This window comes from Ornithodoros turicata, chromosome 3, assembly GCF_037126465.1.
Source record: "Ornithodoros turicata isolate Travis chromosome 3, ASM3712646v1, whole genome shotgun sequence".
In the NCBI taxonomy this organism is placed as follows: Eukaryota; Metazoa; Arthropoda; class Arachnida; order Ixodida; family Argasidae; genus Ornithodoros; species Ornithodoros turicata.
The window spans coordinates 107,966,377-107,989,767 of NC_088203.1; the positions used below are offsets into that span (position 1 = coordinate 107,966,377).

At 41.9% G+C, this 23,391-nt stretch overlaps 3 protein-coding genes across 10 annotated transcripts in view; 1 reads left to right on the plus strand and 2 right to left on the minus strand.

Moving 5' to 3' along the window:
- The window catches only part of LOC135389164 (coiled-coil domain-containing protein 124-like), a 25,257-nt gene extending 10,960 nt beyond the window's left edge, over nucleotides 1–14,297 (plus strand). Inside the window, exons 1-6 of one of the 7 annotated variants that reach the window (XM_064619210.1) lie at nucleotides 11,559–11,574; nucleotides 12,256–12,368; nucleotides 13,468–13,635; nucleotides 13,688–13,838; nucleotides 13,907–14,027; nucleotides 14,082–14,297. In XM_064619210.1, coding sequence (XP_064475280.1) covers nucleotides 12,345–12,368; nucleotides 13,468–13,635; nucleotides 13,688–13,838; nucleotides 13,907–14,027; nucleotides 14,082–14,259 — 642 coding nt within the window. In that variant the 5' untranslated portion in view covers nucleotides 11,559–11,574; nucleotides 12,256–12,344 and the 3' untranslated portion in view covers nucleotides 14,260–14,297. Of the gene's footprint in view, nucleotides 1–11,005; nucleotides 11,093–11,348; nucleotides 11,575–11,609; nucleotides 11,955–12,255; nucleotides 12,369–13,467; nucleotides 13,636–13,687; nucleotides 13,839–13,906; nucleotides 14,028–14,081 lie in introns of those variants that run through there. The other 6 variants (XM_064619209.1, XM_064619215.1, XM_064619212.1 and 3 more) reach the window with 6 other exon arrangements.
- LOC135389162 (enhancer of mRNA-decapping protein 3-like) lies at nucleotides 6,071–11,439 on the minus strand. 2 transcript variants are annotated; one of them, XM_064619206.1, is made up of 7 exons: nucleotides 11,307–11,439; nucleotides 10,908–11,077; nucleotides 10,505–10,632; nucleotides 9,424–9,744; nucleotides 9,024–9,177; nucleotides 8,758–8,969; nucleotides 6,071–8,706 (listed from the first exon to the last, which is right to left on the minus strand). In XM_064619206.1, the coding sequence occupies exons 2-7, from the start codon at nucleotides 11,063–11,065 to the stop codon at nucleotides 8,363–8,365; spliced, it is 1,317 nt and encodes a 438-aa protein (XP_064475276.1). In that variant the 5' UTR covers nucleotides 11,066–11,077; nucleotides 11,307–11,439; the 3' UTR covers nucleotides 6,071–8,362. The 2 variants fall into 2 exon arrangements, with proteins under 2 accessions (XP_064475276.1, XP_064475275.1); XM_064619205.1 differs by having other exon boundaries at nucleotides 11,255–11,438.
- Nucleotides 14,298–17,385: 3,088 nt separating the features above from the next.
- On the minus strand, nucleotides 17,386–23,385 carry LOC135389173 (cyclin-dependent kinases regulatory subunit-like). The gene is made up of 3 exons (XM_064619226.1): nucleotides 23,074–23,385; nucleotides 22,741–22,868; nucleotides 17,386–17,603 (listed from the first exon to the last, which is right to left on the minus strand). Exons 1-3 carry the CDS (start codon nucleotides 23,127–23,129, stop codon nucleotides 17,518–17,520), a joined length of 270 nt encoding a protein of 89 aa, XP_064475296.1. The 5' UTR covers nucleotides 23,130–23,385; the 3' UTR covers nucleotides 17,386–17,517.
- Nucleotides 23,386–23,391: the final 6 nt, after the last annotated feature.

Below are 23,391 nucleotides of genomic sequence, written 5' to 3' on the forward strand. Positions count from 1 at the left end.
GTGCACCGTCCTTTGCGATGCTGCGACTCCTTTTTTTCTTTTAAACTGTTGCATATGAAAGCCTTCACTCTGTAACATTCATTTAGTCCAGAAAGGGGCTAATTGGGTCGATTCATTCAGTGCTCACTATGCTCCCACAGAGTAAATTTAGTATCTTGAGCATCGTCCTTTGCGATGCAACAACTCATTTTTTCTTAAAGTGTGGCATATGAAAGCATTCACTCTGTAACATTCATTTAGTCCAGAACGGGGCTAATTGTGTCGATTCATTCAGTGCTCACTATGCTCCCACAGAGTAAGTTTCGTATTCTGTGCACCGTCCTTTGCGATGCAACAACTCATTTTTTCTTAAAGTGTGGCATATGAAAGCTTTCACTCTGTAATATTCATTTAGTCCAGAAAGGGGCTAATTGGGTGGATTCATTCAGTCTCACTATGCTCCCACAGAGTAAGTTTAGTATTCTGTGCACCGTCCTTTGCGATGCTGCGACTCCTTTTTTTCTTTTAAACTGTTGCATATGAAAGCCTTCACTCTGTAACATTCATTTAGTCCAGAAAGGGGCTAATTGGGTCGATTCATTCAGTGCTCACTATGCTCCCACAGAGTAAATTTCGTATTCTGTGCACCGTCCTTTGCGATGCAACAACTCATTTTTTCTTAAAGTGTGGCATATGAAAGCTTTCACTCTGTAATATTCATTTAATCCAGAAAGGGGCTAATTGTGTCGATTCATTTAGTGCTCACTATGCTCCCACAGAGTAAGTTTAGTATTCTGTGCACCGTCCTTTGCGAAGCTGCAACTCCATTTTTTTTCTCTTAAACTGATGCATATGAAAGCCTTCACTCTGTAACATTGATTTAGTCCAGAAAGGGGCTAATTGGGTCGATTCATTCAGTGCTCACTATGCTCCCACAGAGTAAATTTCGTATTCTGTGCACCGTCCTTTGCGATGCAACAACTCATTTTTTCTTAAAGTGTGGCATATGAAAGCATTCACTCTGTAACATTCATTTAGTCCAGAACGGGGCTAATTGTGTCGATTCATTCAGTGCTCACTATGCTCCCACAGAGTAAGTTTCGTATTCTGTGCACCGTCCTTTGCGATGCAACAACTCATTTTTTCTTAAAGTGTGGCATATGAAAGCTTTCACTCTGTAATATTCATTTAGTCCAGAAAGGGGCTAATTGGGTGGATTCATTCAGTCTCACTATGCTCCCACAGAGTAAGTTTAGTATTCTGTGCACCGTCCTTTGCGATGCTGCGACTCCTTTTTTTCTTTTAAACTGTTGCATATGAAAGCCTTCACTCTGTAACATTCATTTAGTCCAGAAAGGGGCTAATTGTGTCGATTCATTCAGTGCTCACTATGCTCCCACAGAGTAAATTTCGTATTCTGTGCACCGTCCTTTGCGATGCAACAACTCATTTTTTCTTAAAGTGTGGCATATGAAAGCTTTCACTCTGTAATATTCATTTAATCCAGAAAGGGGCTAATTGTGTCGATTCATTTAGTGCTCACTATGCTCCCACAGAGTAAGTTTAGTATTCTGTGCACCGTCCTTTGCGAAGCTGCAACTCCATTTTTTTTCTCTTAAACTGATGCATATGAAAGCCTTCACTCTGTAACATTGATTTAGTCCAGAAAGGGGCTAATTGGGTCGATTCATTCAGTGCTCACTATGCTCCCACAGAGTAAGTTTAGTATTCTGTGCACCGTCCTTTGCGATGCTGCAACTCCTTTTTTTCTCTTAAACTGTTGCATATGAAAGCCTTCACTCTGTAACATTCATTTAGTCCAGAAAGGGGCTAATTGTGTCGATTCATTCAGTGCTCACTATGCTCCCACAGAGTAAATTTCGTATTCTGTGCACCGTCCTTTGCGATGCAACAACTCATTTTTTCTTAAAGTGTGGCATATGAAAGCTTTCACTCTGTAATATTCATTTAATCCAGAAAGGGGCTAATTGTGTCGATTCATTTAGTGCTCACTATGCTCCCACAGAGTAAGTTTAGTATTCTGTGCACCGTCCTTTGCGAAGCTGCAACTCCATTTTTTTTCTCTTAAACTGATGCATATGAAAGCCTTCACTCTGTAACATTCATTTAGTCCAGAAAGGGGCTAATTGTGTCGATTCATTTAGTGCTCACTATGCTCCCACAGAGTAAGTTTAGTATTTTGTGCACCGTCCTTTGCGATGCTGCAACTCCTTTTTTTCTCTTAAACTGTTGCATATGAAAGCCTTCACTCTGTAACATTCATTTAGTCCAGAAAGGGGCTAATTGTGTCGGTTCATTTAGTGCTCACTATGCTCCCACAGAGTAAGTTTAGTATTCTGTGCACCGTCCTTTGCGATGCAACAACTCATTTTTTCTTAAAGTGTGGCATATGAAAGCATTCACTCTGTAACATTCATTTAGTCCAGAAAGGGGCTAATTGGGTGGATTCATTCAGTCTCACTATGCTCCCACAGAGTAAGTTTAGTATTCTGTGCACCGTCCTTTGCGATGCTGCGACTCCTTTTTTTCTTTTAAACTGTTGCATATGAAAGCCTTCACTCTGTAACATTCATTTAGTCCAGAAAGGGGCTAATTGGGTCGATTCATTCAGTGCTCACTATGCTCCCACAGAGTAAATTTAGTATCTTGAGCATCGTCCTTTGCGATGCAACAACTCATTTTTTCTTAAAGTGTGGCATATGAAAGCATTCACTCTGTAACATTCATTTAGTCCAGAACGGGGCTAATTGTGTCGATTCATTCAGTGCTCACTATGCTCCCACAGAGTAAGTTTCGTATTCTGTGCACCGTCCTTTGCGATGCAACAACTCATTTTTTCTTAAAGTGTGGCATATGAAAGCTTTCACTCTGTAATATTCATTTAATCCAGAAAGGGGCTAATTGTGTCGATTCATTTAGTGCTCACTATGCTCCCACAGAGTAAGTTTAGTATTCTGTGCACCGTCCTTTGCGAAGCTGCAACTCCATTTTTTTTCTCTTAAACTGATGCATATGAAAGCCTTCACTCTGTAACATTGATTTAGTCCAGAAAGGGGCTAATTGGGTCGATTCATTCAGTGCTCACTATGCTCCCACAGAGTAAGTTTAGTATTCTGTGCACCGTCCTTTGCGATGCTGCAACTCCTTTTTTTCTCTTAAACTGTTGCATATGAAAGCCTTCACTCTGTAACATTCATTTAGTCCAGAAAGGGGCTAATTGTGTCGATTCATTCAGTGCTCACTATGCTCCCACAGAGTAAATTTCGTATTCTGTGCACCGTCCTTTGCGATGCAACAACTCATTTTTTCTTAAAGTGTGGCATATGAAAGCATTCACTCTGTAACATTCATTTAGTCCAGAAAGGGGCTAATTGGGTGGATTCATTCAGTCTCACTATGCTCCCACAGAGTAAGTTTAGTATTCTGTGCACCGTCCTTTGCGATGCTGCGACTCCTTTTTTTCTTTTAAACTGTTGCATATGAAAGCCTTCACTCTGTAACATTCATTTAGTCCAGAAAGGGGCTAATTGGGTCGATTCATTCAGTGCTCACTATGCTCCCACAGAGTAAATTTAGTATCTTGAGCATCGTCCTTTGCGATGCAACAACTCATTTTTTCTTAAAGTGTGGCATATGAAAGCATTCACTCTGTAACATTCATTTAGTCCAGAACGGGGCTAATTGTGTCGATTCATTCAGTGCTCACTATGCTCCCACAGAGTAAGTTTCGTATTCTGTGCACCGTCCTTTGCGATGCAACAACTCATTTTTTCTTAAAGTGTGGCATATGAAAGCTTTCACTCTGTAATATTCATTTAATCCAGAAAGGGGCTAATTGTGTCGATTCATTCAGTGCTCACTATGCTCCCACAGAGTAAATTTAGTATTTTGTGCATCGTCCTTTGCGATGCAACAACTTTTTTTTCTTAAACTGTTGCATATGAAAGCCTTCACTCTGTAACATTCATTTAGTCCAGAAAGGGGCTAATTGTGTCGATTCATTCAGTGCTCACTATGCTCCCACAGAGTAAATTTAGTATCTTGAGCATCGTCCTTTGCGATGCAACAACTCATTTTTTCTTAAAGTGTGGCATATGAAAGCTTTCACTCTGTAATATTCATTTAATCCAGAAAGGGGCTAATTGTGTCGATTCATTCAGTGCTCACTATGCTCCCACAGAGTAAATTTAGTATTTTGTGCATCGTCCTTTGCGATGCAACAACTTTTTTTTCTTAAACTGTTGCATATGAAAGCCTTCACTCTGTAACATTCATTTAGTCCAGAAAGGGGCTAATTGTGTCGATTCATTCAGTGCTCACTATGCTCCCACAGAGTAAATTTAGTATCTTGAGCATCGTCCTTTGCGATGCAACAACTCATTTTTTCTTAAAGTGTGGCATATGAAAGCTTTCACTCTGTAATATTCATTTAATCCAGAAAGGGGCTAATTGTGTCGATTCATTCAGTGCTCACTATGCTCCCACAGAGTAAATTTAGTATTTTGTGCATCGTCCTTTGCGATGCAACAACTATTTTTTTCTTAAACTGTTGCATATGAAAGCCTTCACTCTGTAACATTCATTTAGTCCAGAAAGGGGCTAATTGTGTCGATTCATTTAGTGCTCACTATGCTCCCACAGAGTAAGTTTAGTATTCTGTGCACCGTCCTTTGCGATGCTGCAACTCCTTTTTTTTTCTTTTAAACTGTTGCAGATGAAAGCCTTAGGAGGTTAGCCTTAAGTTCCTATTGATGTCACAATAGGAACCTCTGAACACCCACAGTGCGCAACGTCCGCCTGCAGAGAAAGACGTGGTAGGGGTTGGGATTTGCACTCTTGCCCCCGTTGAAAAAAATCCTGGGAACGCCCATGCGCCAGCGGTACAGAGCGCCTAAACCACTGCAGTCATAAAAATGGCGGCACTCATGTCTGTTTAGGGATGGTTAATTTAAGACTATTTAAAACATAGGACCATTTTCTGGAAATGAAAGGTGTGTTTCAGACACAGTTCAATATGGGCTTCCAGAATATCGCGACAGTTAAAGTCAAGGTACCCCGACCCTTACTTAAGTTTCTCCCACATTCGCTAACTGGGACAGGGAACTATTATTTGAACTGAGTATTGATTTTTTTTTAATGTTTCAGCTCCGTGATGGTGCCAATAGTTTGTTGGGTTCAGGCTCTGTGCACTATATCAATGTAAACCTGTACCAGCGTGTTCAGGTAGATGAGTTTGAAAGCATGTTAGCAAACCACTGGACAAGTTTCATTACCCTTCTGATAGCGGCATTATAATGACAAGTTGTGGCTGTCTGGTTCAAAGCATATGCTTCATAGCGTGGTTTATTTGAAATGTAGGACGTGGCTAAGTTGTATCACATGAGTGAATGCAAGAAAAATGTGGGGAAAGAGAAAAAAGCTAAATTTCTGTAGCAAATAATAAATGAAGCACAAGGAGAACTCAAAGCATCCGGTTATAACTGACGCTACTTATGAGAGTTCTTAATTCGTGCGATCTAGTTAACCTTCGCTTCCGGAGAGGGTTGGCACCAAATTGTTTTCCTCGCTTTGCTTTTGTCGCGCGCTGAGGACGTAATATAATCAGCGCAAGTGTGTGGAACATGCTAGCAAACGACAGAGCCATTATTTTCATTCCCAGGGATCTGGAAAACTGCAGTAAGCTTGTCCAATTTGTTGATTGCAATCAATTCCCAGGCTGCTACTCTAGGGAATGACACCATTTTGGCCAAGATATCACGGGCGGACGGGGGAGAAGAGATTTTGTTACACCTCCCGTAGACTCCCATGTATTGAAAATGTTAGAAATTTTTATTCGCCAAAAATCAGTGGGTCGCGTCAGATCTTCAAAAATGTGTCATTCCCTAGATAAACTGGAGGAGAATGCGCCTTTACTTGTTTCCTGTAGAAATTTCACGAGGTTTACGGGAACCCTACAAACAAAAATTCCCCTTAGACTTTCTTAAGCAGTGAGTCCGCCTTAATATAGGGACTCTGCTACAATGGCGTCTTTTGGTTCATTTTCTGTTATAATCCGTAACATCCTTTGCTGTATGAGTCTATTACATTTATTAGGCAAACTTGTTTCTGAACACATACCCTACAAAAGAAATTCGATGTTCTATTGTTGAACACAAAACTTGGAATAAACAGCTGATAAGACTCAAAACTTTTCAGACGCTACCACAGTAGTTCACATTCTCATTTATGCAATGCACACATGCAGGGAATGAGCATACTTCTGTAGCAAGATACAAATACTAGAGAAAGGTACCTCGACACCAGATTTTCAACTTCAATTAATAAAAATTTTCGATCAATGAAACATGCATAAAACTGTGCTTCTATGCTCAATTAACATCATCCTCAATAAAACTGTATAGCAGCTTTACAGCATGAAATAAATAGATTAAACACGCACAACTTGCAGCATTTTTATCCATAAGAAAAATTAGAGAGAAGGTTAAAAAAACTATAAAAACCGGGCTGTTCGCTGGTACATTTTAAAAGTGGTGAAACCCCAAGTCTCATCCTTTCATGTCCCCTGGACTGCAGTTTTATTGCTTTTAAAATATACTAGTGAGGTTTTTAAAATGCGATAGTTACAAACGGTGCATCATTGGAAGTATACTTTTTGCAAACACTATCTTCTGGGACAGCAGAATGTATCCATTCTGCTATTACAACAGTGTGGCTTTTAGAAGTGATTACTTCGAAATCACTCTTATACATAAACGAGAAATTTTCAATACCTTTCCAACCAAGCCTCTTCAGTCGCACTGGCAGCAGTCCTTGCACAACACCAATTCCTACAGACTTTTTTCTAGTAATATCACGAATCTGTCCAAGGTTTGAATTCGCAAAATTCCAACTTTCATTCAGGAAACTGAAAAAAAATTTGCCAAGGTTTGATTGCACTGTGCGTCTATCCCTTTCCCAAATTCAGAAGCACGTCATTTATGAGTCAAAATGCTGCCACAAATTTGTGTGTAATATGATGCTCTAACTCTACCTAGTGAATCAGAGAGGGTTTACTTGGGCTTTTGTTAGCCAGATGAAAAACCTGGAAAACACCTGTTATGGACACTGCCTAGCAAGCGGTCGTGGTGCGTCCAAGTTGCACACAAAAGCATCTTTTAATTTAGAAAAAGACATGAAAGACTCGTTTGTTTCAAGCATCCATCTCAAGAGCTCTTCTTGGTTGACGCTGTACATGCACTCCTTTCGAAATACGTTGATGCAAACGAAAAATTTGGCAAACTTCTGGTCAGAGTCCCTCTAAATTTAAAATTACGGGCAACACTGTGTCCAAGTCTCCTCCAAGATAATTAATATATAATATGTCTCCAAAGCTCATTTCATATTCAACTGTCTTGACCATTCATCCAAACTACACCCGAAACACAGTCACACAGTTGGTTACAAGTTCTCAGAATGGAATTCTGTTCCTACTGACGTTGTTGTGATAGATGACGGTGTCTTTTTCTCAGGCTTGCTATGAAAAAAATATTTTGATGAATTTTCTGCAGTGATTTGTGGACAAACATTTTGTTGGTTTGCTTCCCCCTTATCTAATGCGCCACGGGGGCCTTTGAAACTGCATTGTTCGTCAAGTACAACGGCAAAACTACACTGCATGCACATAAACTCTGTCTAAACCAAAACAAGCCAGCTACGTGTTGGCACATACACATGCTTAACCTGCACCTATAAAACAAAAAGGATCACACATAATTTCAAAATACTAACAGTTGAAAATGTAATGGTGCAAAGTTTGTCCACCTTGCCCTAAATACTGCATATACACATGTTGTATCCGTGTCTATAAAAGAAAAAGAACCAAATACAAATAAAAGAAATGCTCGCAGTGGAGGTAACTTGAAATACGTCAAATACAATATCGGTCCCCTTTAAAATACACTAAACCAATGCATGTCTCGCTGGTACCAAGTGGTAAATCACAAATTTTATAATGATCCACTGTACTCACAGCATAAAATCCCCAAAACAAAACACAGATCATTTCACCCGTACTCTTTGCCAGAATTCAAGCAGACGGACGGATCTAAGACACGAAGCTAGGAGTGAAGATACTGGCATAACTCAATTTTGTCAGTTATAAAAAAAGCTATATCAATAACAGTATTTCTAACTGTTGATTAGAAGTCTACGAATATGTCAAGAAATTTGAAAGTTGGTCGCACGAAACCAGCGGGTTCAACTGCAAACCTTACGTTAGAGAAAAGTTTGTGACATCACTACTTGCTTCAGATCAATTTCTCCATTTGATGGGTGTTTTCGCAACATGGCACATCTCACCACGTATAACCAAGGTCCAACTGTCCTACGAGGCTGTCCGAGCGTGCAATGGAATAACAAACTTGGACCCAAAAGGAGACGCGTACTGTACCCCAAGTTCCTTAAAGGCAGCTTTGGGCACTCCAATGTCACAGAGGTAGAGCCCAGCAGAAGACGCCACATCTTTCCTTATGGCCAAGGGAAGAAGAGGCATAAGGACCCACTTTGGGCACAAGGTAGGAGCTCGATCTGCGGGAGGGTCCACAACTAGCACCGATGCCTTGCTCTGACGCACCCAGGCACAGATGAGTGCTGTCCATACTGGCTCCAGAGCCTCTGCAGGACCATCTAGGCCAGAAAGGACTATGTCCACTGTGTAGTTTGCCAGGTCTGCAGGAATGGTCTAAGTCATCTGTACCCACACACTCATCACCCACTCACCTGCAACTGCTTGGAGCACTTTTCCGCCACTGAGCTTAAAGAGCGACAACTCTGTCGCAAAGACGCTCGACTGGACAGAAGCAGCGAGGAGTATCACCCTAATGCCGTGATTGGCCAGGTGTCGCCCACAGCAAATGACTTGGGTGCCCTGGCGATGTGCACCACAGACAACTAACACTGTTGGACGCTGGTGACTGTTCTGAGGATCTAAGCTGTAACATATTCTGCATCATAGACTGGCTTTCCTTCTAAACAGGGTTGCTCACCGATGGCATCCTCCAAGCAGTTGTATGACCATTTCTGCTGATGCACGGCCCAGCATCTCCAGCTGCCGAGGCCACAAGTATCCAAATCTTTCACAGGCTTCTACAATGCCATCTCTGAGCTCTACTGTTACGCTTGGCACCACTAGACCAGTGTCTGAAAAGGTTTCATCTTGGTGTTGTCATGTGGAAAATCTTGTTGTTTTCAAGACATAACAACTGGCACACAATTTTTTTAATTCCAGATAATTCAACATAATTACGCTCTCAAATTAACTCGCCTTTGTCTCAATTGTGCCAGTCTCGGAAATTTTGCATTAAGTACACTTTCTCGCATTGATACCTCATGGGTACCAGATTGGTGTGCCAAATGCAGCATGTGATGATGCGTAACAGTGCTTACCTGTAACATACTCTAAATCACAAGGACAGGGCACGGTTATCTGACGTAGAACTGTAGGTTCTCCCCCGCCGAGGACGTTCTCATCGCATCTATACTTGGGCACAGATTGAGGTCCTGGTCGCAGCATTGTCGCCTCAATTTCGTTGAATACGGCTCGCTTGTCAAACAGTGCCAAGTTCTTCTCAAAATCAAAGTCCTTCTCCAACACATCACTGTCAACTGGGGTACTGAAGCATGCTTCATCTCGTTCACGCATGGCTGCATTTTTACGACTGTTGCTCTCACATTTTTTTGGAGTCGACGTCTGCTTCTTTCTTGATTCTGCAATCCATGTATCAATGCAACTGTTGTACTTCTTGGAATGTTGGCAAGATTTGGATTTGGAACATTTGGATTTGCTCCAAACTCAATTCTTGATGCAACTAGTGGCGTAGCCGGCTCAAGCTTTTCATACCTGCCATGTGTTCACCCACTCAAATGAGGGAGAAAAAATTATGTCTTCCCTTCTTCAATAGTTTTGGAATTCTGAGCTTCTCAAACTACTTCCAGTCTCGTGAAGCAACATCACCGGTCGTGACATTCCATATGTATTTATACATTTATGTATTTAAATATTGAAATATTCTAGATTTTCACCTCTGATCTCGACAGGTGTGGTTTACCTATTGAGCCCGGCCACCCTGGAGGTCACAACCATGTAAACAGTGCATTACAGCTGCCCAATTCAATTTATGGTAATGCACAAAGTCTAGGACAGACTATGTCATTTTCAGAAAGAATGGATTCTCACCAGAGACTACTCGTATTGAGCTCACATAAAAATACTCCATACTACTTATACATTCCACCACAACAACTCTGTTTGCGCTGTCCCTGTGTATCATGCTTGCGGTCTTATGGAAACTCTGTTTGGCTGGTCTCTGTGGTCACCCTCGTTACAAAGAGGCCCACAAGGGGTGCCACTACAATCTATCCATCTAATATGAGAGAAAAGGTGACCACTCAAAGTCTCCAGAATGGGTGATGCCTGTGCAGCAAATATATAAGAGACACAATCTTGTCACACATCCAGTACACTTACCTTTCCTGCTCCCATCTGCATCTGCATTGGTGTGCAATGATGATCCGCTTTGGGCATTCACTGTTGAGCCATTAGAACTGGTCTCTTCGGAAGCTTCTATGATATTGAGGTCCACAATATCTTGAGCACTGCATGTCAGCATACACTCTCAACATGTACAAATCTCTCAAATTTTGCTTCACAGTAAAAGATGCCGTCTAATATCACATTTTCCACGTAATTGTCAGCCTGAAGGCGGTCAGCCACAGCCTCATAGCAAAACCTGCCAGTTCTTAGAATGAACCTTATGAGTGACAAAATTCTGGACAAGTATTTTCTGTCAAAAATGCACACGCTGATATTCCACAGCTTTTGAGGGACTCACGTTTAGCTTAAACAAGATTTTTGTGAGAGCTAGCGATACCTTATCGTGACATCCGGAGAGGAACAAGTAGCTCCATTTCGTGTAGCCTTAGCCAGGACAATCAGCTGCTTCTGAGGGTCCACGCTCACGATCTTCCCTTGGTAGGTGCCCAAGACAGCCCCACAGTCCACCACAACTATGCAGCCAACCCACTCCATGTCTCAATTTATCTAAAAGTGTTGCGTGTAAGTAATACTTGCATGAAATATTCTTGATTGAGTTACTATAAAAGGGCTCTAACGACGCAGCCAACGTTTTGCAAACACATTACTACGGCAGTGCTGGAATGCTGTATTGCACCTTCACATAAGCCATAACATAATAACATAGGTCCAACCACAACGCACTTCTGCATATGTTGCTGCTACGACACTGAACTAAACAACCGTACGACCGTACCGAACAGCCATACATGTCATGTCCCAGCGCGGTAATCTTCGGACATGGTAGACTCTTTTCGGCAGTTCGTAGTGGTTCGTATTGGTTCGTATAGGTCGACGAGGTTGTTTTCATCGGCGGCGGCTTGGAGCCGTTTTCGCATTTTTGACGGGCGGCGGCAGAGCCGTACTCTGGGCGGCGGTAAAGTCCCTCGAGCGATCGAGGGACTTTAGGCGGCGGCTAGTGCTAGTGCCCTCTGGAGGGATGACGTCAATGTGTAAATTTCAAGGTAAACTGTATACTTAGCTCAGGATTTTTGTACTAGGCCCTATGACCACAACCTAGGACATAGGGCTATTTCCACTTCTCCCCTTGTATTGCCTTGTATATTGTATGCTTCTTTCCCCAAAACCTCTTTCATCTTCACCGCCATCAATGCCCACCATTTTTGTACGACCGGTGCATGCCCACGGGCACAAACGATACGTTTGGTTGCATGCTGGTTCTGGCTAGCTCGATTGATTGCAGGCGTTTTCGTCCGTGGAGGCTAGTGCAGTCTTCGAAGTGATGTAAAAGTTATTTTACAGCAACACAGATTGGACATTGGCGCTACTTTAGCTCATGTGTAATTAGGAAGGCAAGGAAGTGGTCATTTTGCATCATTTCTAGGCATGTACAAATAGTTATTTGGAAGTATTAAGAGTCCGTGGGACGAACCTGATTCTTTATACATCGGAGTCTGTCAGGCGGGATCCCTCGGGTGGATGCAGATAAAGTAGCCCCACACTCATGCACGTATAGCATTGTGGGGCTACTTTATCTGCACCCACCCTGTATCTCTTGATACAGAATGATGGCAAGAACTCAGAAAGTACTTAGTAACATGGACTGGGTATACTCTTTTGTTGGCGTCGCCATTGCGCGGCTTCCTTCATGCAGTGTCGTTTAGGTTCATTTACTGTTTGGATAGCTTATTCAAGTCTGGTTACTGCAAGTTAGCTGAGATCATCTTTCTGCGCGCCTTCTGGACGGTGCCAGCTTCACGCCCTGCCAAATCTAATGCGACTAGACACACATGTACAGGTGAAACATGTGCACAGCACGTATATACTCATATGAGGATCAGATAACTTTGTTGTGTTGTGCCCTTTCTTGAGCCAGCCGGCCTTACATGTGCAGTTTTGGATCTCTTCCAATGTATCCCATTTGGAAGAAATGTCGATTCAGATACAGAATTCCGTGTTAGCTAGGCGAAATTAACATATCCGACAAGCTATATGCTTGTATCTGCTTAAAACACACGCAGTTTAACTCTGACACGGCGGCACAGTCTAATGCTGTGGACCCCCAAGGCACTAGACGAACCTTACCAGCCTACCCAAGCCAGGGACGACACGAGGCTCTCAAAGTCTTAGTGTGATGAATTGCTCGCTTGTTAGCTGTTAATGCACTAACCAACCTAAACACAGCTGCCCCCTGGAGCAGTTTCATTGCTATAGTACAGCCATCAAACCAAATACAGAATTACTTGCTCGGGTATCGTAAAAAAATATAATATTCTCACTAGTAGATTGTGGTTGTGCCAACAACCCCATGATGTGACACTACATCTGTGAACTACAGGGACACGATTCAGCTCCACTATGGAATGGAGAATATGCATATATGCCATACTCTTTTGCCAGCAACGACTCGATAATAGCTTATAATGGAACATGAGTTGAAATACACAGATAATGTTTTCCTCGGTTAAGCAGCATTAAATTATTAGCTTAAAGGAACATGGAAGGTCTTTGAAGCTTTGTAATCATCCACAGTGATGGGTACAGCATGAGACAGTCAACGTTACTGACACCTGGCCTTTATGTTGAGCTGCGGGAATTGGAGAATCACATGTGAAAGACTGAGTTGAAAAGGGCTAAGATAGGAATGCGTTCTTGCAAGAAAGGGATTTTGGATACATCAGGCCAAATGAGGAAATCCTGTTTTTGTCTGAGGAAGTAGCATGGACGCCACGTTCATATAAACTAATGTTTGTGCTTCCCAAAGAAAATATTCCTGAAGGTGGTATGCTCATATCCCGCAGGTAGAAGAATATATGTTGAAAGTGCACCTCCTTTCTGAAGGAAGAAATCTTAATCCCAGAATTGTAATAACAAATTATGGTACGACGTCCTCGCAGAACCGTAAAACGATGCCCAAGAAATTTGGTACAAACACAAAATCTGCGGATGCAAGAGCAAAGAAAGAAGCCAAAAAGGAAGCTGAGAAAAGCCTAAAGGAGAGAGCCGCGGAAGATGCTCTCTGGGCAGACGATGACAAACACATTACGCGGAAACAGCAGCGCAAGGTATCACGCTCATCATTGTTGCTGGCTTACCAAATAATGGCTTCCTACGCAGGATGAACGAGAAAAAAAGAAAAGTGAGCTGTTTGAAAAGAAAGCTGCTTTGAAGCAGATGTACGATGAAGAAATGAACAGTATCAAGTCGGCAAAGGCACGGGTTGAGAAAGTCACTCGTGCGGACATAGCAGCCATGGCCGAGAAGCACAGTAAGAAGCGTGGGGATTATTCCCGAGTTTTATGTTGTTCTAGTGACAAAAATATCTGGCAATTCCAGAACCAGCGAAAAAAGAAGAAGAGCTACTGCATCATGAAAAGCCCTTGGAAGAAAATGTCAACCGTATCGTTGTCGAAGGGGACGAGGCAAGAAGTGTCCAAGATGCTATTGCTATACTCAGGTAGGCATCTTTTAATCCTTGTATTCCAGACCAGAACTTGTCTTCTTTTGTTAGCACAAGTGACATCGACCGACACCCTGAGCGTCGAGTGAAGGCTGCATATGAGGCATACGAGTCGAGACGTCTCCCGGAGCTCAAGGCTGAGAATCCAAACTTGCGACTTTCTCAGCTCAAACATATGATCCGCAAGGACTGGCTCAAGTCCCCAGACAACCCCCTAAATAACCTTTGAAATAATTGCCAGAATAAAGGTTTGGATGTTGGCACCTTCGCAGCCGTAAGATCAGAGTAACCGTCACTAAATAACCATGGTCCAGCATAAATCAAAATGTGGATACCAGGCAAGGATATCCAGATTGTGATACATACACAATGTATCTTAAAATGGATAAAATTCCCAGTGCAGGGTAACAGATTAAGGTGTCCAACGAAAGTGCGTGTCAGTTTACCTGAGTAGCACGTAAGGTTTTGATGTGTGCAATTTGTTTCCCAGCAATAAAAAAATAACTCGTAGCGTAAACATAGCTCTCAACTTGCCACTCTGGGTGTAACGAGGAGGAGAAGCATGACGTTACACAGTCCACATATTCTGCTTCGCTGCTCAGTGGAGGTAAGCACCCTGTTCCATCACCGCCGTAAACAGTTTTGGAGTGGCCGAATTATGACCCAGCCAGGAGCAAAGCTATTTCAGAGCCCTGAACAGCCGAGCAGCAGACACATTTCTGTGGACCAATCAGCGAGCGGGAACTATAGAGTCAGTGCAAGGTCACAGGCTGGTACTGCTCTCCATCACCGTTGTGCACGGTTGCTTTTTGCGGTGTACCTTCAATTTAATTTCTGCAATAATCACGACTGTGGGGTGAATTAGGTCTCGTGGTGAATCTTACTGACCTGCTTAACAGTTTTATAGAAAGAAAACGGTGTTAAAAATGACTTCCGCGCTACTTTGAAGGAGGTTACATTTAACGTGGCTCTGAACCCTGGCTCATCTGCCATACTGTCCACCAGGAGTCGCCACGAAAAATATATATTATAACTGCGCAATCAAATTTACACACGCTGCTCCGAACCAGTACAAACTCCGAAACGAAAAATTTTGTAATCGTTTGTTGTTTTTTCTTTCAGTAGTTTATAGACAATTTTTTTAGGAGCGGGTGACAATTATGCTGACCGTCGCTTTATTGCCCACCATGCTGACCCGTCCGGGGACACCTCAGGGAGGTTGCAGCTGCCCCTTTCAAAACGGCAATTAAAGGGAGATGCTCTAAATGAGGGCCTGATGAGCAGTACATGCAAGCTGCACCGAGGACGCAGCCCAGTGGCATAGCCGCGGGGGGGCCCCCCTACCTGCCACGGACCGACCCACACAAATCGTGCAAATCGGAGAACATAATATATGTGAGGTGGGGGGGACCAGTGTGACGATCGTGAAAGTTCTTGCAGTTCATGGCGTATATCTAAGAAGCACTCTCGAGTGGTTTTCGAAGTATGAGCTTTTCAAAATACTTCCAATCTCGTGACACCTATATATCGCCTATACGTGTAATCGTACTGTGAACGTCTAAATCAACTATTTTCGTTCCTTTTTTTTAATCCTCAGTTTGCAGTGTGCACAAGTATGTGTGTGTGTTGTCGACACAGGATCAGCAGGGGGCGAGTTTTCGTATCGAGCCCCCCCTACCTTGAAGGTCTGATGCAGCCACAATCGCAGTGTGGGAAATGCGAGATACTCACTCACCACATCTTCTGGGGGCAGTACATTTGCACAGAACGGTCCAGAAAAAAAATTGTCCTTATAGACAATAGGAACATTCACATTCCATATGTAGGCACGGCATGGGGAACTCCTACTGCAATACAAGCGCAAGATCCAGCATGAATAATGCCAAAGAAAGCTTCTTGAAAGCATCCAATGACCAACTAAATTCTGTGCCAAGTGGACTCGAGTAAAAGTAATATTCAGTCTAATATTTCCAGAGACCTTCTCTACTCTCTGAGAAGCTTTTGTGTGTTTCAACACAACTTAGACAACATATAGTTCACCTTGCTCAACTAAATTATGTTCATTAACATTGCACTTAACAAAAAATATGACTAGCATTAATAAGAAACAATTTCCTGTTGGAAAAGCATGGTTCCCACTAAATTTTGGCACAAAAATTGATAAGGCTCTTTCAAGGACCTCTTATGAACTCGGTCATTTTACCTGAAATGTAAAACACAGTCTATTGTCAGGACTTAAATATTTCGGAAAAATATTGAAAATCGAATACAATAGTAGTTCGTTGACAAACATGATAGACCACTAATTTCTCCCACTTGCGGATTTGAACCCGGGTACCTCCCAGTGTTCATGCGACATAATCAGCCTGCTAGCCACTGAGTCACATGAGCTGGTAACTTGTAGTATCTGCTACTGATTTCTGTTGCTATTGACTTGAACTAGCAGGAAGTAGCAGAAAGACAGGGGAAGAACGTTAATGCTGCGCCTCAATTGATAGCTGCTAAAAAGTAATGCACAGTGTTGCGTTGTTGGGTGCACGTATGACAATGCCGGGTGTAGGAAAAAATAGTCCCTGGTTGTGTGGGTGCACACACGACTGAGTGTTACCATGAAATTAGGAGACATAGGTCTTTCATAGGCCTCCTAATGAGTAACATAACAGATACATCATTTGCTGCACTAGTTAGCTGGATGTAGTCTTGTTCTACGGTTTGTCAGACAAGATTTTTGAGTTGGAGATTCAACATAAAAGAGGGGAGATATTCTTGCCCCTGCATCTTTTCTGTGTCTATGTTTATGAACAACCAAAGCTGACGCCCGCTCATTCATTGACATGAAGAGTACTAGCATCCAAGTTGAATTGGAACTACATCCGACGACCACAGTGCGTAAGGGGGTGGTCTCTTTCCATTCCTTGCTGATAAGCAGGCTGCAATTGTTGACACCTGTGAGTTCCTTCCATAGTGTTTGAGTAGTGGTGTCGTCAGTTTTTCTATAAAACGACACACATATAAAAAAACAGATGCTTTGGCTAACACGTGAGAGAACGTTGAGGAGACACAGGAATAATTCAAGTTACTACATAAAGGCTGTGTATGTTTCGGTCTTACACGAATCCTGTCCTGGGATCGCCGTGGGATTCCCAACCCTAGTGACTTTCAGATATTAAATAAAAGCAGCTTATTATCTCAACCATATGGTCCATGGGCAATTCACTTGTGTAGCAGATAAGTGGAATACAATGCCAGTATGGTTAAGACGGTGCACATCTTGCAACAGTCCGCAGAAAATGATCTGCAGTTGATAGCTCACCTCATCAGATCCTTTCTCCTTGATTACTCAATGAGGCTTAAGAAAAAAAGAAAAGAAAACAATTTATTTACCACCAGGAGCTACACACAAAAAAAAGTAACACAAACCACCCATGCTGTTTATACACTATATACACGAAGAGCGCCAAAGTGAAGATCATAAGTTAGGTCCCCTTTATATGTCATCATCCTTCATCTGTTGCTCCTGCGAAGGCGGTTGGCCACCCTGTAGGGGCCGACGGAACAACAGGATGTGTGGCTCTGTGGAAAGCAACCATGAGCAAGAAATCAATCACCTTGAGAACAGCAAAATCTCCATTTCCAATATAACTGCCATCGAATAACTCTTGTCACTGCAAAATGTGTGCTCCTTAAACTACGCTGAAATTACCAAAGCGAGGCCGTTGTACTTGAGCAGTTTCATCTTGTTTTTCTTCATACTACAGCTTTTAAACAAACATGTCAAGTCTTAACCACTGAACGAAATAACGAAAGAGATTCAAACAGTATTTCAGTAACAGTGATGCTACTCCCAAATACTTATATTTGGAATACTATTTTGGTAAGAGTATTATCAAGAGGGCTTAACACAATCTGAAACGTTGCCCTTCCAGCTGACATATGCAGTAACCGCTGTATCAAATAAAATCATGCGTGATGATTCTCGGTAGCACAAAGACTAAGAGGAGGACTTCGTGACCATCAGCGCATTTGGTTACAGTGCCTACCATGCAAGAGCAGAAAAAATTTTAGTAGTATGTGAAGATAGAAATTGAGAACCCACCCTCTAGATCCTGTATGGAATTTATAATTCAATTTCACCACATTTGGTATAAATATCATTGCTGGTGCTCTTCCCACAAAGGATTAGCCTTAGTGAGGCTGCAGTATGTATAAATAAATAAAACTATGTTTTGGTCGTACATTAGGAGACTCAGCGACAAGCTGTGTATTCGTAATAACAGAGGACCCCATGTAGTTAAAACATGGCAGGATTCTACGAAATCTGCATACAGGACAATTCACTTAACTTTCAATGTCTGCTTTGAGCACAGTTCAAGAACCATACTACAAAACCAAATCATCAACTGCCCCACTAAAAAAGCACAAAGGTATACTGTTTTTGCCGCATCAACTGTACGTATTTTTGTTCGCGACGTATCAATTTTCGCAAATTTTGCGACCACTAAAAAAATTGTGAAAAGTTGTACTCATGAACACTGCTTGAAGATTTTCCAGCGAAAGAACAGCCCTGGAATTGCAAAATTAAATACTCGCAAATAAATTCACAATGACTAGGTGAGCGATTCACGAAAATTAATAAGCCGCGAATAAAAATATGTTTACAGTAACTAAAACTACTTGCGCAAAACATCTTGCACCACCCCTTATGAGATCAAATTCTGAATTATAGAAAGGTAAATAACTAGAAAGTCTATATTATGTATCAAGTAACTTGTTACTTTTCCACAGTAGCCTAAGAAGTTAATTTTTATAACCCGCAACATTGTTAGTTACATTCTTTGCACACTAACTTATCTGGTAAAGAGTTCTTTTTGTTGAGTAACCTGCATTTAGCATCCAACCTAGCAAAGTATACTGGGTAGACACCCTTCAAAACCATATGGGTTGTCATCAAATTTGGTAGCTTTTCTCCTTGTCCGCAAAAATAGAACCTGGAGAAAGAAATTACATCCTGCGCTGTGAACCCCCTCCTCCTTAGTAGACCAGGGCTCTGCTGCCTCTGTTCATGATAGACGGAACACATGGCACTTCCTGTAGCTCATGAACCTCAGGTTGTTACGGACACAGCAACATGGTATTCTCGTGCAATTTGATAAAATAACAACGTAACTAATGTGAGGATGAGGCAACGCAACAGAGACAAGGACAGAGGACGTTGTCGTGTCTCTGTAGCCTCATCATGTTTCAATGTACCAACCAACACGTTGTACAGCTTCTCAACACTTGTATCTGAATATATAAAAACGATGCAAGAATATGTAGTCCTTCACAAAGGAGTTGCCTCAGCTCACAATTTCAAGTTTGAAAAATAAATGAAAAATCAGAGAGAAATAGCTAGCTGACATTGCTGACAATTGGTTATTGCTTCTGGGACTGAACCTGAAGTCTCATTTTTAATGTATATATTGTAAACAGCTGATGCTCTTAACAGTCTTGCTCTCTTGTCATTTTTGATTCTGCATTGCCGGAAACTTGTACATTGTTTTTCTTGACGTTCTTCTGGGACTACTAAAAAATGAAGATACAGTGGCCTTTGTACATAACTGTTCTGTTGTGTGTGAGAAATCGTGTTTCATATTTATCCTTCTCTTGGTGTGTCAAATGGAATTCTCAGTAATGAGTTCTGAATCAGTGTCAAACCAAGACATTTATCGGTTCGGATCTAGGTTCGACGATAAGGGTTCTGTTCACATTCAGCTCCACAAGGCAACTATAATAGACTGAAGCATTTGTGTGCTACAGTGCTTCCAGTGGACAGGAGGGCGTGAAAGATTTCACGACTAGTAGCGGTTACGACGAATTACCCGTTTGGCCCCAGCATGTAGCACAGAATACACGTTTCATGGTAGTTGGATTGGCTCAGGTCCCCATAGACTGAGGTGTCTGTGGGCAAATGTAAATGCAAATAGAGTTGGACCCATTGGCGATTCTTGAATACAATGTCAGCATGCATTTAGAATGCACAAAGAAAACCAGCTTGGTATGTTCTTTTCATTCTGACCAGCAGGCCCCCTTCACTTTGTAAGGGGCTTATGTAAGCTCACACGTGCTATGTGTCAGCACCCATATATGGCTGAGGCTCATTAGTATATTATATGTCACTTCATGTTCCCTAATTGTTTCACAAAAAATGAGCCAAAGTTTAAGAATAAAATGGTTCATCGTGCACAAAAAGGAGAGACTGCATACTGTTACCAGTGGTGCGAGCAACTATTTTTGTTTCGTAATTAATTAAGTGAGAGAGATTATGGGTTTAATGGCACAAAGGCCATAGAGCGCCAAAACTACGGTGAGTATGTGAGAGATGATGATGATGTGATGTGTAAGTAATCGGTAAAATTAATTAGTTTTTAAGTATAAGGATCAGAGTCAAAATGAAGTTGTGATACAACAACACAAAACCCGCGGATTGCAACTTTGTACATCTGACGGATCCTTTTCCCCTCGCACCAAAGACTAACTTTTGGGTTTGCAAAAAACTGACACAGGACCTGTCGCAGATGCGCAAGGATCACTAAGGTTCAGAGTTTTAATTTTGGAAAATTCGGAGGATGTTTATCGGAGTTTTCAACTTAGTTACAATCCTTTTCCTGTGTACATTTTTATGGTATCATATATCGAGGTATGTATGGTGTTTTCTTAGTGGCCCTCCATGATGTAGTCTGATTTAGACTAAATATAACCCATGTACACAGAGAGCAGTTGAATATTTTTTAGAAGGGCTTGAGGAAATGCCATAATGTAACCATGACTGAAAGCAGGATCATTAGATCATTTGCTGTTGAACAACCTGCTTTTTTATACATCAAAATAAAAACGTGGCACCCACCCAAGATTAGGCCACCCTGGATGGCTCATCTCAAGAGGACATTGTTACAAGTTGCTCAGGAACGGATGTTAAATATGCTATGCTATGCTGTGGATCAAGATTTTGATCATTGACGAAACCGATCACTGTGACATTCACCGCGACTGGTGTCTTGCAACGTGAAGCCCAAAATTATTATCACTATTATATTTGTCTAGTATACTAGAGTATACATGTTTCAATGATCCCACTCAGGGGATCAACGAATGAGATGTTTCTTTTATCAGGCTGACCATCAGGAGTTACCATGCAAAATATTTACTGTCTGTCGATCAAATTTACAAATACAACCGAAACAATCATTGTGTGGCGTGAGGAACTAGTTCTCTTCTCAACTCGTGATAGCTTTTAAACTGTAGAATGTACAATAATTGTGCGGCTTCAATCTCATCTGTATATTTGTGGTACATATCTTAGTGTCTTATCTGTGTTGATTACAACAGAATTGATATGTGTGGTCCAATAGAAATCACTAGATAGCACCAAGCATAGGTCCAAATAGGAGTCATACACAGAGGGAACCTTCAAGAGGTGAATGATATGCCTCGTCGCTATTTATTTCCATTAGTCATTGAGGTTATTAAGATAATCCTGGATCTGATATCTCCACGTACACAAGGAAAAGAACAGGGCCTAAAATGGGGGGTCATTTCACTTTTGTATTACTGAGAGAGGCACTCGGTAATTTGAGTGAATAAATTTTACGCAGTACTTTTTATACGAAAGCATTCGTGTGGCAGTATAAACAAGATAGGATTATGAATATCAGAAACTACACGTGAGCGGCAGTTGGTTCTAGATGAGCCATGATATGTCGAGCAAGAATATGTTTCAGTCGGTACAAGTGTTTGTGACATCAACATGGAGCCAACAGGCAAAACACTGTGACCCAAGGAATGCTGAGCAAGTGCCGAAATGCCTTGAGCATATTTAGGACCCTATCTTGTACAGGGGCATATTAAGCTCATTTTTCTGCACTCTGTTCAATCCCATCATCATTTACAATACACAACCAACAAGTTGAAATCGCCGTTTGGTGTGGCTTTGCTTCCTCAGACTGTGCTCACCAGATGGGGCACGTGGATCAAAGAAGCAAAATACTATGCCGCAAATTTTGAAATTGTGCGTCAAGTGGTCAGCGACTATTTGTTAGCGTGAAAAATGGCGTAGCAGCCATTGAAGCTAATTTCTCGTTCCTTCCCATATCCATCACAAAGTTTGAGTTTGCCAACTTAGCTCTCGTGGAGACATCGTCCAGGACAAAGGGCTCGAGGTGCATCTGTTGTTAAAGCAAAGCTCAAAGCCGTGCTTGACAGTCCATTCTTGAAAGCAAAAGAACGAGACTCTGTCTACATATAGTACAGATGAACTAGATAATTTCAAGTTTGTGAGGAAATGTCTTGCTCTGTAGAACACTTATTTTCCAGCAACAGGATGTCTTTCAAATTTGAAAACTTAAAAATGTATCTGTGTAAACCTGGATTGCAACATATGATCAGTGTGCAAGAGGTCATTCATGGGGTTGGAATGTGTCTACTGTCGTTACCATTACATTAAATGACTACTCCGGGCTTATGGCCTGTTTTCAACATCATAAAGTGAGGAGGAGAGACAGTCTGGATGACTGGACCTGTATTTGTGTGCCACCAACAATGGGTATATCCCGATCATGAATCATCAAGCGAGCCAGAGGGAACAGAGCAAATATGCTAGTGAAGCAAAGCAGAAACTCTCAGGATCCTACTACTTGTAAAATTCATTGACAAGTCGACTGGCGTGACTTACCGGGCTCGTGAATCATGTAGTGAATCCATCCTTGGCTCTGCTGGACGCCAATACCTCTCCATTCCGTTTCAGACATTAGATGAGTCTTGGGAACTTTCTTGGCTATCTCTTTCGGCAAGACGACATGCCTGAAACGACAGTTGTTGTGGCAAAATATTGGCTGCATCAAAAAGCGTTCCGTTATCGAATAAGGTTTTGTGACAATAGGAAACTGCTAATTCAGACGCTTTTAGTTCCACTTCAAAGCTAGCAGCACATCTACAATGGCGAATCAACAATCGAACGGAAATGGAGGGAACTCTGAAACGTGGAACAACTAGTGAAGCCACTTACCTGTACTCAAACTTTTCATCGTAGTATTTGTCCGAATAATAGATATGTTTTGCCATATTTCAGACGTTGTGACTTAACTCAGTCTATGGTAAAATGCAGATTTCACCGTACCACACCACTGGCACTGGCACCACATCCACCGAACGCAGACGTTTGAATGTCACGCCGCGTCCCTGATTGGGCATCAAGTGTCACGTGACTGCTCAATTGACTCAATGGTTACAATTCGGGCCGTTCAGGCAATCTTGCCTCTTTACCAATCGAGCTACCTAAAGTTGACATACTATTTGTACAAGTTTCTTTTCATAATCGCTGTCG

Coding starts and splice junctions, on each gene's coding strand:
- LOC135389162 (XM_064619206.1), bottom strand. CDS start 11,065: ATGGAGTGGGTTGGCTGCATAGTTGTGGTGGACTGTGGGGCTGTCTTG. Junction 10,633..10,907: donor TCTCCGGATGTCACGATAAG/GTATCGCTAGCT, acceptor GCTGACATGCAG/TGCTCAAGATATTGTGGACC. Junction 9,178..9,423: donor TGATTTAGAGTATGTTACAG/GTAAGCACTGTT, acceptor AAACCTTTTCAG/ACACTGGTCTAGTGGTGCCA.
- LOC135389173 (XM_064619226.1), bottom strand. CDS start 23,129: ATGGCAAAACATATCTATTATTCGGACAAATACTACGATGAAAAGTTT. Junction 22,869..23,073: donor GATGAAAAGTTTGAGTACAG/GTAAGTGGCTTC, acceptor CTGTCGTTTCAG/GCATGTCGTCTTGCCGAAAG. Junction 17,604..22,740: donor CTACATGATTCACGAGCCCG/GTAAGTCACGCC, acceptor TGCTTTCCACAG/AGCCACACATCCTGTTGTTC.